Source organism: Rattus norvegicus, chromosome 9, assembly GCF_036323735.1.
Source record: "Rattus norvegicus strain BN/NHsdMcwi chromosome 9, GRCr8, whole genome shotgun sequence".
In the NCBI taxonomy this organism is placed as follows: domain Eukaryota; kingdom Metazoa; phylum Chordata; class Mammalia; order Rodentia; family Muridae; genus Rattus; species Rattus norvegicus.
Window position 1 is genome coordinate 23,590,662 of NC_086027.1, and position 16,417 is coordinate 23,607,078.

A 16,417-nucleotide genomic window follows, 5' to 3' on the forward strand; every position below is an offset into this window, starting at 1 on the left:
TCTTTAGGATTGAAGATCCAGACAGCTACAGGACATATATTTAGACACATGGTTTTCTAAGAGCGACAGGTCGCTATTTGCTAGTTGAGCACCTGTGACCGTCTTAGAGATCCTATGACAATAAGAGCTGACTATGTGTAAGGCCTGGAGAGACAACTCAGAGGTTAAGAATACTGGCTGCTCTTCAAGCCAACCTGGGTTTGATTCCCAGCACCCACATGATGATGACACCAGTCTGTAACTCAAGCTGAAGGGGATCTAACTACATCTGTGCCCTCTCCTGACTTCCACTCTCAGCATTTATCAAGTGCCCATTTGGTGTCTGGTTACCTCTGTGCTCTGAGGAGCTCTGGCAAGTTCTGATTTTATAGAATTTAGTATTTTTTCCTTAACTCATTTAATTAGAGATGGTGATCTCACTGTTGCCCAGACTACTGAATTTGATTTTATTTTCCTATTAAACCCCAAATCTGGCAAGTCCTCCAGAAGCCCACACTGCTGTTGCCATTCCCTTTCCCTTTCTTATCCTGCCGTGCCCCCCACCCCGCTGTAATCTAAACATGCACTATCTTCTATAACTAAAGCACACATTTTACTTAATAAACCCGAATCTGCTCTATCCAGTAAGAATGGAAATAGAATCCGAGACCTGGTACTCTCACCTACTTTAGCCTTTAAAAATAACAGGGTAATTTAATTTCACTTAACAACGATCCTACAATTACTTTCATTTCTATCTGGCCTAGCATTTCCCCAGGAAATCACAGCTGCTAGTCCATTAACATTGGAATGATGCTATAACTTGTTTAATTTTCTGTTCAAAATGGATAGTGTATAAAATATTATGAGTCCAATATTGATAAAAAGTAATTTTAAGACGTCCTCGAAATCTTAAGCAAGCAAGATTTCCCTTCCTTGGTACTGCGTAAGGGTATGGAGCTGCCTTCTACACAACAGCATGGCAGCTGTGAGGTCTGAGACGCTTCATCTGGCAGCAGCCATGCTGGTATGAGTGTCAAACTTAAAGTGAAATTGGAAGAAACCCAGGAGTACCTGAAGGCTGTGGAGAAAACTCAAGGTCAGAGTTAATAGAAATCATTGCTAATGGGAGCCCCAAGTCAGCAAATGCACAGGGCCCCACAAGGGACCCTGCATTGTACAATGCTAAGAGTGCTCTGCGATGGAAAGACCAGCCCAGACAACCATGAGAACCACCATCTCCAGTGGACCTGAAACCAGCAGGGTGGGTAAGCCTGATGGCCTGAGTTCAGTGTCAAAAACCTGACCTGCACACGTGCTGAATCATACACACACACAGAGAGAGAGAGAGAGAGAGAGAGAGAGAGAGAGAGAGAGAGAGAGAGAGAGAGAGAAATAATAATGAATTTAAAAATTTAAGAAAATTAGTAGATGGTTTATAAGCATATTTTATATTTAAATAAAATCATGAAAACTGAAAAGAAAAATAGGGATATCCTGTCCACACAAGGCTCTGCAAACGGTAAGCATTAGACGTGTACTAGTTGCTGCTGTCTGGACTTCTGAAGTATTTGTATCTATATTTGACTCACACATGAGCTTTAACATGAGGAGAACAGGGGCAAGTCTTTCTTACACTCAGGGCTCTGTTACTAAATGTAAATGGTAGAAGGGCAGGCGACGACAACACTGACGTTCCCTAAAACAGATACCTTATTTAATGTTGTAAAGTGTGTGTCATTTCACGTCTTCAGTTTTGTTTGCTCAGAATTTCACACACAAACAAGACATAAATATACTTAGGAAATAAAGGCAGCAGCAACCCTGAGCAAGTGTAAACAAACATGGTGAGCGCACCTACACAGAATCACACAGGCTATCTTTATCCCAAACCCCCAAACCACCACAGCATTTTTATGGCGTATGACTGAAGAGAGCCTTTCAAACCAGAATGTCCCCAATTGAACAGTAAGTCACTTCAGGATTGATAAAAGATGAGAATATAATATAATACCATTCGATGGCACCATCAAACTTAGACAACTTCATTGAACTGTCCCTTGCTGCTTATGAATTCATAAAAAATGCCACTTTTTTAAAAAGATGGGATTCCGATGGAGAACAGTATTTACATGTGTGTTTTCTCATTTGTATGCGGTGGATAGATAGCACTCCTACATTACCTCTGTATACTTCTATACTGATGGTGATTCAGACTGTAAACCTCCTCAAGCTAGGGATTATAACTTCTTATAATAAAATATGAACCAAATATATTCCCCCAAAGCAACAACAAAGTGCAGATAAATTCCCAACAACAGGACACACAGATAATACTCGAGAGATCAAACTCTCAAATTTGTAACAGATGGAAGATGCAGTCAGAGATCAGCACGGACGCTGCCAGTAGAAAGCCATGAGGAACGCACTGTACACAAAGAATAGGGACTTCCAAGTACTGGGGAAGGGGCTTGTAAACAACTGAAGGCCAATCTCCTGATGCCACAAAGTGAGGAGTTATGGGTAAATTCCTGGTGGATTTCTTAGAAAAACAGTTTAATATCTGTTTACCAAAATAGGACTGTTCTTAATTCTTACTTCTTCACACATATTTAAATTTGTGGTTACTACAGAAAATACTGTGTCTATATAAACTTAAATAGAACAACTTTTTAAGCACAAAGTTAGCTCTGAAGCAACATTTGCTAAACCATTTAGTTTTTCCAATTATATAGACAATGTAAGACTCATTTACTGGTAAACGTGAATAGTAGTGAGCTGGTAAGAGGCACTGTGCTACAGGCCTTGTAGAAAATCAATCTCTACCTGCCTCGGCATGTTAGCAGTAGTATCTGCCTGTGAGTGTGGAATTTCTATTAGCACGGACTATGGAACACTAGAGCTAACTCTGAACTACCACAAAGCAGTCAAGGTTCTGTGGAGTGCTGTTACCACCGACATCCCTCACATCTAGTAATATAAAGGTTTCATTCTCTCTAGTAGTTCTAAACCTATGCCTGAGAGCCATAGCTTCCCACTGAGGGCTTGGAATAGGAGGGTTGAGGGAGCACTGGGTCAATGTAAAGGCACAGAGCTACGTATGCACCTATAAAGAGAGAGGCCTAAAGCTTCCTCTCAGAGAAGCCATCACAGATGGCTAACCATGCAGAGCAGCATGTGACCACAAAGCATGGTTACCCTTCCTTTCTGTCCACTCCACAACACTTTATCTTTTTTCAATTGTGTCCAATACAACAAAGATATTAAAACATGGTAGATTTCTAGCAAATTATAACAAGTAGCTACGTTGGGGATCTAACCTAATAATGTTGTATTCCGTGATATATGGAGTGATATATGGAGGTGGTCTATTGTTCTAGGTCCTTTTAGCAGTGACTAGACATTTGTTGAAATCTTCATTTATTTCTCCTAATATGATTCATCTTAAAACATCACTTCTTTGTCAATATTTTTGCTTAGAAGCCAGCCTAAGCTATAGACCCACCTAGAACTTCCTACCCTAAGTTTAGTTGTTTATTGTGCATGTGTTCATATCTTAGAGTGTGCAAAAGTAACCTTTCACTATTAGGCTGCACTGCCAAACAAGAGAGGTTGTTCCTTACTGTCTTAGAGTTTTATGGCTTAATTTGGGCTGGCTTACAGTTCAGAAGTCGAGTCCATTATTATGTGGTGGAAAGCATGGCAGTTTCCAGGCAGACATGGTGCTGGAATCTGAGCCGTGTTCTACATCTTCATCTGCAGGCGGCAGAAAGAGACTGTGTCACTCTGGGCGTAGCTTGGTCATATCAAAACCCACCTCCATTGTGACACACTTCCTCCAAAAAAGCCACACCTATTCCAGTAAGGCCATACCTCCTAATAGTGCCACTCTGTATAAGGCAAGCAGCGTTCAAAACACCTGAGTCTATGAGGGCCATGCCTATTGAAACCACTACTGTTACCAACCTTTTATCTCTGCAACCCTACACACAAGCTCTTTAAGTAAACTAAAAAATTGTTGAAAATGATAGTACCAGGTTTTGAAGCTGATGTAATAGAAAAGGTTGTTCTTTGGGACAACTTACTTATGACAGATCTCAAACTCATATGTGATCATATTCAGAATTCCATAAAAGTAAGGCATCATCCCTGACAAAAAAGTAGGTAGTTCTAGGATTTAAAACTTGTTTACAGCTATCATTTCATATTGGAGATTATAAAAAATGTAACAGGACTAGTAGATTCCTTTAGGATTAAATGAGGCTTTGGGGTGAAGACCTCATCAACTTGTTCCTAATGAGTATTCCCTACTAGCACCTCCTAGTAACTTGATCAGACTTCCACAAGGGCTCAGGATGGATGGTTAAAGTTGGCTTTATCTACTGAAACTGCTTTACAAAGTGACATATCAATGTATGCTTACAGGTACAGCACCATGATAGCTGTATTCCTGAAGACCCAGTGGTGGCTGGGAATAAATCTCCTTGATTTCCTAGATATAACACCAGGTAACCCTTTTAACCTTCATTCCCTTCTTGTACTATAACGGAGGTTTATGCTCTGCAGTCATTTGAGCTTATGCCATCAAGAGGAATGGGGACAGGAAGTGACTGGGTTGAGAATAGCCCTGCTCAGCATTGTGGATCCTGAAGGCATAATCACTATTTCTACTGCTTCCGCAAGCTTATGAAGAAACAGCACATTTTCTCGTTTGTTGTTTGTTTATAGCACTTTTATATTCAAAACAAGAGGTTTTGGGCTTTTCGGATGGGCAGGATTAAGTACAGTGAAGCTGAAGAAAACCAGGTGTAGGAGGGGCCAGCAAGAGCTGTCAGGGACGTGATCTCAGAAGAGAGGTAACAGTGGACAGCTGAGAGAGCGTGAGAGGACCAGGACGACGGGCTGGGGGAGAATCCCAGAAGGTTGGTGCCTGTGCTTAGATCCACTCTGTCTCTGCTCCAGCTCTCCTCTCATGGTATTGGCCCCTGCCTCAGTGCTGACACCTGATACCATGTCATTCATTTTTATAGGTTATGTGAGCACAAATCACTACAGTCGTTCTGAGGGAACAAAGTCACTATACAATATGCTTTAAATTAGCTACATCACTCCCATTTTCTTGGAACATTTCCCCCATATTGTTTTAAGAGGTGTCTTACTATCCAGGCTCAGGTGATCCTTCTTACTAGGCCTCTGGGGAGGCTTAAACTCCAGGCCAATGCCACCAAGTCCAACAAGAAACGTTTTTATAAAAATAAACGAAGAAGTCATTTGTTTTGTTTGCCAATGAAACAGCATTATGCAAAAATAAATTTTGGTCTTTAAAAGTAGTGGGAAAGTGTGGAACTTCATCTGTTAGCTTTGGGAAGGGAGCAGAACATCTCAGAAAGGAGGTCTGTGTTGCCATGGCATTTTCAGTCAGGTATTGTGATGTCCTATCAGTTAAGGTAATAGTAGCTCGGGACCTCTGGCCCCCCTCCTACAATATTTCTTCATTTGTGTCTCATACAATACAAAACCTAGGAAGTGAGAGGAAAAGAGAAGCCACTGTACTAACTTTCCTTAATACTGACTCTGAAACTACTTCCACTGGTCCTGAAACTGTGTTCGTTTGCAGCTGTGAAACGGCTAAGAGCAGTTAACACACTCTTCAGCTTCCTTAGGCCCGCATTACCTTTTGAACAAGCTACCCTCCCTCACCTTCTTTGGGAGGAATTCTGAGCACTTGGACGGTTTTAGATTGACAAATGCATCTAAAGATACCAGCCGATTAAAAGGCAAGAGTCTCCACTGGCATAAAGGTTCTTGCCCCTGGAATGTAGGTGGCATGCATACAACAGCAGCAAGGCACTTGTAACTGAGTGACCAGAGGACCATAAAGCATCAGGGAGTGGGCCTGTTCTCTTGACGACTAGCTCGCCAAGGCAGTCTTACCATGGTAAAAGAACAGTGGAAATGATGAGGAGAACAACTCAGGTGGTGAAACGACAGAAGCAACACAGCACATGGAGGGACGAAGACATTATTACTGTTTCATACCAGAGAAAGAGAGGAAGGAGACTGAACGGCAAGTCTTCTTGCCACTGAACACAGGCCAGGCCAGAGAGTGTAAGAACAAAATGTGCAGACTCTTCCCTAGTGAAGGGCTGCCGAGAATTGTGCACAATGTCCCCATAGCACAGAGAAGACAGCAGGTAAAAAAGAGGGAACAGGTGCAAATCAAAGACCACCAGGAACGCATGCTCCGAGGGAGGGAACTGATAGAGCAAAGACTCAAGCAACAGCTCATGAGGAAAGGCGAGAGCCAGCTCCCTTCCCTGGAGAAGTTTGACCGAGTGAAACGGGAGATGCAGGACTTTGAAAAGGCTAATGCACACCCGCTTCTGCAGCTACGCACTAAAAGTCTGCTAAAGTTGGAGAGTCTTTTGGAGATGTCTCAGGCAGAAGATGAAGGGAAAACAGCTATAAAGCCTCATCAAAAGCAAGGCCTGGCCCTGCCACCGTTTCTGAGAAGTCATGTACGAAAAATCAATGATCAGTAAACTTTCAGTGCCTTTTGTGGAAAAAAAACAATACCAGGAATTAAATAAAACCTTTTTAGAACCACTGTGTCATTTGGCAAGATCGTGCAGTAATTCTGATACCCCATCTTGCTTATGGGAGCTAGAAGGGACAGAGATGGGACAAAGATGGCTCAGTGGTTAAGCACTTGCTGGTGTTGCAGAGGACCCCAGTTCAGTTCCCAGCATCCATGCAGTGGCTCACGACCATCTGAAACACTAGTTCTAGGGGACGTGATGCCCTCTTCTGGACTCCACGGGCACCAAGTATGTTAGTGCATAAATATGCATGCAGGCACAACACTCCTACACATAAAATATTTTTTAAAAACATTGAAATGAACATTATTCTCCATATTCTGCTTTTCTTTTGAGTTTTTTTTTTAACTAACACACAAAACATCTTTAATAGTCTCCTAAATTAGGAATTATGTATTGTATATTCGTAGAACAGCAAAAACAAAACAGTCAATCTGCCTAATAAGGAGATTCAGGAAAGTAAATATAATTTAAACTAAAAAATCCAAATGCACAAAATGCTTTAAGAACAAAGAAAAGACCACTCATTTTTATAAACTACAGACTGGCATGAAATACTCAGAATCATAAGTTGGAAACTAAACCTATGAAATAGCCTTTAAAATGCAAATACAATGATTTTAATAGGAATGTATTTCAGGTTCATTTCAACTAATCAAATTTTCACAAGGCAAGCCTCAAAAAAGCCCATGAGCCTATCATATTCATTTGTACAATATTTCAGAGGAAACAGGGGTAGTGGGCGGAGCAAATGGGAGAGGAGCAGTAGCTACTGGAGTGAGGGGTGAGTTAGAGGAGGAGTGGCCACTGGAGTGGGGGGCTGGTAAGTAGGAGAGGGGAGTGGCCACTGGAGTGGGGGGCTGGGTTAGAAGAGGAGAGGCCACTGGAGTGGGGGGCTGGTAAGTAGGAGAGGGGAGTGGCTATTTGTCAGCAGAGAGAAAGTAATATCACACCCAAAGCAAAAGACCACCCAAAGACATGATCCCTGTGAAGCTGAGGAGATCAAAGCAGAACTCAAGGAGCACCAACAAAAACAATTCTCTTCCAGAATTTATTTACAAAATAAACCAAAAACCATACTTTTTGAGACAGATGAATACCACAGTGACATGTTGATTAGAAAACCATTAAGTAGTAAGGTCTTGTTTCTTCATATCTCACACTACAAGAAACACAAATGGCCACGTTTAGCATATAGGGGATTGGAAATATTTTCTGAAAAAAATTAGTACAGAAAAAGTCACAGCAAAAATTTAAACTTTTTAACAGACCTCCCCTGTGGCATTAGGCCAAGAATTCTCCACATCATGTGGCCTTTTGGCCTAATTTCCTCACTACTATTCTACATGAGACACTGGAAAAGTTCTAGAAGTTTATAGCAAAGAACCGTTTTTGCTTTAAAGAACTTAACCTCTTTCATGGAACAAATGGAATAGAGTCCTTCAATGGGGAGTTAGAGTTTTAATACATACTGAGACTCTGTAAATGATACAGTAATGAGGTACTTCCTCAAAATGAGAAGAGAATGAAAAAAAAAATCAATGGAATGAAAAGAATCATGCAGACTTCTTGAAAAGTAGTCAAACTCCAGGAACAGGAGTATATGACATTTTAAATAAAATAGAGTTTGGAATTCTAATTTCTCCCAAAGGTATCAAATGAGTTCTTGAAGCAAAACACAGTGAGCACCTTTAAGTCCAACCATTCATTTTCATGAGTGCTTATATATTTAAATTCTATACACAATCTTTTGTGAAATATATGAGGGGAAAACTATGTAAGGATTTCAGGTATTTCACTGGGACCACTGGACTGACTAGGGAGTAGATGGTCAAGATCTGAAGCATTAAGTCTTAGATTTAAAGAGAAGATACCCACTGGTGTTCTAATGGCTGATAAAGGACTGACACGAAGGTAACTAAACAGGCCTTACAACTCCATGAGAAACAGCTCATAACGAGAGGCCTAGAGCCCCAGTAGAAGAGATTCTGTTGAGTCTGATGTGGCGCACACCTTTAGCCCTAGCAGAGGCAGGCAGAGCTCTGTGGATTTGAAACCAGACTGGTCTACAAGTTTTAGGCTACACAGGGCTTCATAATGAGACGTTCTCTCAAAAGAAAAAATGTGCAGATGGAAAATACATATATGAAAACATAGTCAGCAAGGTGCAATTAAGGAGCTGAGAATGAAAATATAAACTGTTACTATTTATCATTAAGGCACAAAAAATGACCAAATCCTGTCATTTTAGTGAAACTAAAGACATTGAGTGGTATAAAGCAGGCAGAGAGAAGACAAATTATTGCATGCTTTCACCTGTATACAATAGAATATAAACAGGTTGAGTTCAGGAAAATAAAACAAAAACAAACAAACAAACAGCTGAAAGAACAGTGGGTAGTATTGGCCAGAGGAGAGAACACAGAGGGAAATAAGGAAACGTTGGTTGAGGAGTGCAAACCACGGCCAGACAGGATGGCTTGGGCTAAGGCACATTGGGCACTTATAGTTAACATACAATGTTCTTCAATGCAGGTTTTTAATGTCCTTCCCAGAAGCAAGCAAGTTTTAACTGATAACCTCCACATATACGGAAGATCAATATGTAAAGTACTAACAACAGACTGCAATACAGATAGTTACCAATATACCTTTACAAAAATTTTACTATGGATATAAAAGAAAATTGCACGGTTACTATACAATGTAGCAGTCAAGTTTCTTGGCATTTACCATTAGGAATATAAAACTTAAAAAATGCACCACAGGCCTACCCACATGCCACTATAATAGAGGCCCTTTCTTCATTAATGCTCCCTCTTCCAAGATGAATGCAGCTTGTGTCCTGCTGACAAAACCCAGGCAGCACACATGTAAATGTGCTGAACTCTGTGTCTTCTACAGCTTCGGGCTCTGGCAAGGCAGAGGTGTGAGGACATGACAAGTGGTCTAGGTGGAGCCCAGATATTGACAAAGCAATCAAACTACAGAGGTTGCCCTCTCATCACGGATAATCACTGCAGACTGCTGTTCAAGTCCACCGAGTCTAACCTGAGTCTAACCGGTAATGTAAACCCTGGTGTTAAATAATACTGATGAAGCTAGCTGACCAACTGCAGCTAACACTGGAGGAGGGGGTGAGTGAGCAATGGAGGATGAGCTACAGGGGAAGAGCCTTTCTGCAACAGAAAACTGTACGAATAACTAGAGTTGATGAAAGCAAAAGAAATGTAGACATTTTGGCAATAAAGTTATCTATACTCAAATTTTATGACAAAAGAGTTTATCAAAACAGTTTTATCAAAGCGCAAATTCTCTGGTAAGTCCACTTCAAAGCTATGCCTGCCACTGCCTGCAGCAAAACCATGTAGCACATATGCCCGGAACCCATGATGTCACAGAGGAATGAGGTGTGAGCAAACAATCGGGAATTACTGGGCTTCTGAAACTGGACTCCTCATGTTGGATACCTGCATGTCTTTAACGATCTTTACCACACTTGCATGTTCACTCAGTTCCCCGAGTACAGTGGTATGGAAAGAACACAGACGTTCAAGAGAGCAATAAAATGCCTAAAAAGGCTCGCCTCCAGTCACTGTGCAGAGCCAGCCCTGGCCCCCAGCTCAGGGCCCCATTCACCCAAGCCTTTGTGCTTCCTGGAACAGACTTTTCTCCCATCTGCTGCAGCCATTCACATGGGTGCTTTGTGCTCTGGTCATCAGAGAAGTTCAGGTTCTGAGTCTGACATTGCAGATCCTGTCTCTGACATTGACCTTGATCAAGGCTTATGGGGGATATGACACTCCTACCACATTCTGATCTATCTAAGCAAAAGACTATGGAAAAAGTATGACAGTAGGAACAATGCTTTAAAATGAGAAGAAATAAACAAATCTGGATAACATTGAAAAATTAAATAACATGAAGGTGCGGAAGAGATGGCTTAGTAGTTAGGAACACTTGCTGCCCCTCCAGAGGACATAAGTATAGTTCCCAGCACCCACTGGGCCATGCCACGGACAACCTCCTGTGTGTAGTTCTAGCCTCAGGAAGACGTGATAACTCTGACCTCTGCTGGCACCAGCATGCATGCACACGCACACACACGCACACACACGCACGCACACACACGCACGCACACATGCACACTTGGAAAAATAAACTTTTTTAAATATAAAGAATAAGTTTAAGTCTTTTTATAAGAGGTATGGTACTATTAACTCAAGTTGGTATCCCACAGATAATTAAGTTTTATTTTGGTTTTGCTCTAAATTATACTAATTGATTATTTAAATAAAATGTTTGTAATCAAAATTCAGAAATTTTTTCTGAATCTTAAAAGGTTTCTCTCATGATAAAGGAAAATTGTGTCAATACTCTTCTGACTTGGTATTTCTAAAATGGTCAAACAGATAGTCCTGGGAACGAAAAGTACAAGGAATTTAACAACTTTGAGGCTACAGCTAATATCAACATGGGGTAGCCATGTCCTGCAGAGAATTAAACTACTAAATAAAGTCAATCAGAAATAAAACTATGTGTAAAATCTAAAATGCAGAAGTAACAATCCTGACCTTGGATACACAGACATCATGTACGTTGAAGAGAAAACACATCTTCCTTCAGTTGCATTGCACGGAAAGTTCACGTTATGGCTAGGCCAACTTCTTCTGACTTAATGCTATCTATTGTAACTATGGTGATACTTGTGAAGAACTTTAATAATTCTATTTTTCAAACGTGGCAGTTGAGATTCATTAAGCAACCATCAGCACCATTTATTTTCAAACAGAAACATGGTGTTAGGGATGTATCTGGGGCTAGAGAGTTTGTCTATCATGTGGGAGGCTACAGGCTGTAACCCTGGCACTGTAGGAAAATAGGGAGAGGAATTATAAAAGTGTACGGATAATGGGGAAGGGAAGCAAGAAGGAAAAGGACAGGAAAGGGGTCAGGAACGGGGACAGGAAAGGCAAGATTAGAGTGCAAGCCTGTGCAGTTAAGAACCAAGAGTTGCTCTTGGAAGCCATAAAGTCAAATTAAGAGAATGTTTATATATTCATATGTGTGTGTGTGTTGCTTAATAGAAATGCTTTATAAATGCATATGGATGGATCAAGAACCAATTGGAGAACAGAACCACTCCTACATCTCATCTTTTCTATCCAATAAAATACATCCTCTGGACGGGGCCTGGTAGCGCAGGTTCCCTGAGCTTAAAGCAGGACGACAAAAGCTACACGCTACAAATATACAATAATCAGGAAAGTTTGGAGTCATAAATAATTTTACAAATTCAGTTTCAAATTTGAAATATGTTTAAAAATGACATTTTAAAAATGATTGCTTTTAATATTTTAAGATTATATCATAATAAAACCATTCTGTAATATAAAAGTATATAAGACATTGCATCAAATTATTGCCCATATATCTACAGAAACTAATAGTATGTGCCTCAAAAATACACACTGAAGAAATGTAATATAATGCATGTATCCCTCAGAAAAACCGAGTACCTTATATGAGATTAGGAAAGTAAAAATTTGAACTTTAAGATTATAAATATAGAATTTGAGATAATGGAAACTCATGGATGACATGATTTTGACACACATCAAAGATATGTTAATCCTCTAAACTAATATGCTTTTGAAATTATTTTATCTATTTAAGTAAAATTATCTTAAATTTAGAAGGCATAATATGCTACACACACACACAAAATCACACACACTCACACAATATACATGTGTGTTACATGTTCCTTTGCCAGTCCGTTCATTCATTAGCAATCACTGATATGGGCAGTCACAATGCACAGCCCTTATACCCCCCAGCACTTGCACATGGGAGGCAGAAGCACATAGATGTCAGTGTTTAAAGCCAGCCTGATCTACATAGCAGGATGCAGGCCAGCCAGGGCTACATACATAATAAGACCCCATCTCAAAACTAATCCCTTAATTAACTAACTAGCCAACATGAGGACCATACAGAAATCAGTGGCGTCACTTTGATTATGTTGATGTTTCCCAAATGACATGACGTCAAAACCAAGAAATTCTATTAGCGCTACAATCTATAGTTATTTTTAATTAAATTTATCAGTGACAAAAACACAGCTTTCAGTCATCATTTATGGTATTAACTATACTCTTGCAAGATACCATTTTTCAAGTGAAGTTTACAGATGTAATACTGAGAACTTGTAAGTTTTCAGTAATATTTCTTATTCTTTTTTATTATTTGTATTATACGCACTTGTGGGTTTTGTTTTGAATGAACTGGTGGGTAATGGAAATGGGGAGACAAAGTAGATAGGGAGTGAGGCTAAATTATTGCACAAATAGTGGCCAAACAACTGTGTGATTTTGTAATAAATGAAATAGAGAAAAGGTGGTGGAAATGGAAGAGGCTGATAAAAAGGGAGAAATAAGCAGAACTGTCTGTGTTGGGAAATGGCTCAGTCGTGAAGGGTTTGCCAGGCACTGTGAAGACCCAAGTTTGGACATCCAGAACCTACAAACAGCCATGTGCATCAGTGCATGCTTGCAACCTCAGTACTGGGGAGGCAGAAGCAGGAAAATCTCTAGGACTTGCTGGCTAGTCAGGCTAAGCCAGATCTTAGGCTGATTTTAGCTTCAGGGTCTATGAGAGATACTCTCAAAATAAGGTGAAGAGGGATTAAAGAGACATCCATAATTGAATCTGGGTTTCACACACAGACGTACATACACACAGACGTACATACAGATGTACGAAAAGAAGAGTTTCCCAGTTGTGCAGGGAGAGGTGAAGGGTGTGTCTTAGCTGCCTAGTTCGTCCTGTGTAGTGCTGTCAGGGCAGAGGAGGGAAGAACTTGCTTGGGTTTCCCCTTGTCTTGTGAAGACCCAGAGCCTTGACACTGAGGGCACTGGGAATATTACCATATTGTGTTTTCCCCATGAAATGTAAAACACTGCTGACCACTGGGAATCAGTGATAAGCTCTTATGTAATGGTAATGACACTTATTTGCAGGACAGAAAAACAATTCTATCAAATTAAAGCCATCATTTGGATTCTGATAAGATCATGTTTCTTTTTTATTTATAAATATGTCTTGGCTTTGTAATTCCGTCATATTTAAATGTTGTCTGGAGTCTTTCTAGACGCCTAGCTAACGTGGACCAGTGAGTCTATAGCTAGGGAGGTATCCTGCCTTCTAGGGTACTGCTGATAGGTGCTGTGACAGACCTTGGCTCCTCCCCTACTCAGTTTTCTCACTTGTATGACAATGTTAATGACGGTCTTAACTGTGGGAGTGCTGGGGGAAGAGCCTGGCACCTGGCATGTAACACGCGTTTACACTCTGGCAAGCGGCTGGCACAGGGATGCTAACTGTGCTTTCCCTCAGTCAAAAGCAGACTTTGGGTTCGATGTTTTAATCTATTGCAGGAGACAAAGGAAGCCTGACGTTCTATGGGTGGAAATAGCCCCCCATTTTTAAAACTGGAGTAGGGGCGCTTGCATGGCTTTAGGATTTAGGCTAACATTCTAAAAATACTGTCCCGCAGCTGTTTAAAATTTATTTTTTTTTTTAGACCATAGCACCACTGTTTGGTTGTTTCCAATTTCTCAGACCACAAATAGTAAAAGTGTACTCAGTCTACTGCAAACATAAATAGCAAATGCACGCTTCAGCACTTTTTAAAGGATATGGAAATTGGCAACAAAAACGCAGTTCATGTTGAAAATTTACGACAGCCTGCCATATTTCTTCAGAAATACAATCAGGTAGAAATTAGGAAGATCTCTACCAGCTGGGTGGTATTTTTATGTTTTTTCACTTATATTTTTGCTCGCTGAAAGACTTTCATTATGCAGCTTCTGGCACTTGATAAAATAGAGCAATGGTACCTTTGCTAAAACCACAGTTTCTCTGGTTATGTTTAGCATTACACAAACATCCTTCACCTTAGATATCCTTTCACATCGGCCATTTAATTGGACATGCACTGAAAAGATGATCTTTCTCCAGAATAGAATACTTTCTGGATATCATTAACTGGCAAAATCGTGTTTTTGAAACTTCAGAGGTATTTGGTTCCATAAAAGGTATTGTGAAAGGCATGAATACCGGCTGTGCAGCTACAAACTAAAAGAAGGAAACAAAACAGTAGGAAATACGTAAAAGGCCACAACATATACTGTATATCTCCTAACTATTCTGGGTATGTAAGAAATAACACGACCTCTGCTTGTAGGTTTCGAGAAAGAAAGAAAACATTCACGGTGTGTGAGGTTGTTAAAATAAGTAATATTTAAAGTTAAATTCAACAAAGAAAAATGGTTTTACACTAGGAATAATTTTCAGAAGTCTATCTCCTTCTTCAAGGTTAACATGTCTTCCTTTACATAGGTAAATAAGAAACACTAAAAGAGTTAAAACCCATAGAACTTAACACTGAAGGGACAGACGACCAGATGATTAAATGCCTGGAGAAAAATTAGCCCTCAGTAATTTTAGAGAATTTATTTATATATTTTGCTTTTCTTGGAAAAAAATAAATGGATAATTCAAAACTTGGTGATTTGGGGTATAGTGGCCCATGCCTGGAGTAAAAGAATCATTTGAACCTAGGACCGAGCTTGGGCAACATTAGAACCATTCTTAAGAACAAACAAAACAAAATTTAATGACAACAGTCTACACTTAATCTACTTATTTAAATGAGTTCAAAGGAAAGTAAACCTAACAAGCTATTTTTAAGGGGCCCCGCTCATCCTAAGACTTTTAGCAATAGTGCTTCATAAGTCAGCATTTTCACACTCACTACATACATTTTTTTTACTGCATGACAGTATTTATGTCTTTTGAAACACAAAAAATTTAGAATTTCAATTTGTGCAATGGAACAAAACTAAGATTAGCTGAATGAGAGAGACCTCTAAAGTGCTCTTGAGCGTGGGTATAAAATGAATGCACTGCCTTCTTAGCTTCCTGCAAACAAGACTAAGACTGAGACCTGCAGCACTGTGAAGCCCTTTTCTACTGGCCAAGCAGTGGCTCTTTCTAAGCTTCCATTAAACATGTGATTTTGCCAGATGATGTTGAATGTGCAAACTGGAAAATAAACCTATAAATATCGAGTTAAATTTTGAAGAAAGTAGAAGGATCCATTTATCCCATGGCTTAAGAAAGGTAGATGCATGCTTGTCTCCTGCCCACCAGCACCGATTGACAACATAAACCTGTGAGCTGGGGTTAGCGCCTCTCTGGTCTGGATGCTGTGCGGGAGACACAGGTTTGACAGTATGTCATGGTTGTGCTTCTGGGACTCTCTAGAAGTCTCTCGGAGGTCACAGCTATGTCTTTTTGGTCTCTTTAATTCTATAACTAAGGTTAGCTGCTCAAAACAGTCCTGCAATGCTTCAGAATGTCAATTAGTCGTGTTTTCCTAAAAATAAGAGTGGATCTCATCAATATGAAAGCTAGAAACAGAATAACATTTTTCGAAGGGATTTTCAAATGTGAATATGTGTTCTAGTGATGCAGTTTTCTGATTTGAAACAAAATCACTTTCATAAAACTGAATGTTTTATGAAACATTCAGAACAACAGAGAATAAAGAATGAAAGTATACGTGTCTACTTCATTTGCTATAATCGTAAGTTCTGAAATGGAAAGAAATACAGAATTCAACACTAGTAGCTAATGGAACGTACAAACCTTACAATTTAAAATGAAAACGCTTCCTCCTGATACTGTATAATCACTTTGGGCTAAAAGAACATTTTCCCCTTAAATTAACCACGAGGAACGGAGAGAATGAAAAAAAATCACTGCCAACACAT

General features: G+C 40.0%; 2 protein-coding genes across 17 annotated transcripts in view; one reads left to right on the plus strand and one right to left on the minus strand.

Moving 5' to 3' along the window:
- Positions 1-16,417, minus strand: part of Supt3h (SPT3 homolog, SAGA and STAGA complex component) — a 328,341-nt gene that overhangs the window by 214,773 nt on the left and 97,151 nt on the right. For 4 of the 16 annotated variants that reach the window (XM_063267745.1, XM_063267751.1, XM_063267746.1 and 1 more), the window contains one exon: positions 3,641-3,735. The exons of the other annotated variants lie outside the window; for them this stretch is intronic. In XM_063267745.1, coding sequence (XP_063123815.1) covers positions 3,641-3,660 — 20 coding nt within the window. In that variant the 5' untranslated portion in view covers positions 3,661-3,735. The remainder of the gene's footprint in view (positions 1-3,640; positions 3,736-16,417) is intronic. 16 annotated transcript variants of the gene reach the window in all.
- On the plus strand, positions 5,412-6,578 carry Polr1has (RNA polymerase I subunit H, antisense). Its single transcript, NM_001109479.1, has one exon. The coding sequence runs from the start codon at positions 5,985-5,987 to the stop codon at positions 6,519-6,521; it is 537 nt and encodes a 178-aa protein (NP_001102949.1). The 5' UTR covers positions 5,412-5,984; the 3' UTR covers positions 6,522-6,578.

Excerpts from the sequence above, each read along its gene's own strand:
- Polr1has (NM_001109479.1), top strand. The coding sequence starts at position 5,985 with ATGGAGGGACGAAGACATTATTACTGTTTCATACCAGAGAAAGAGAGG.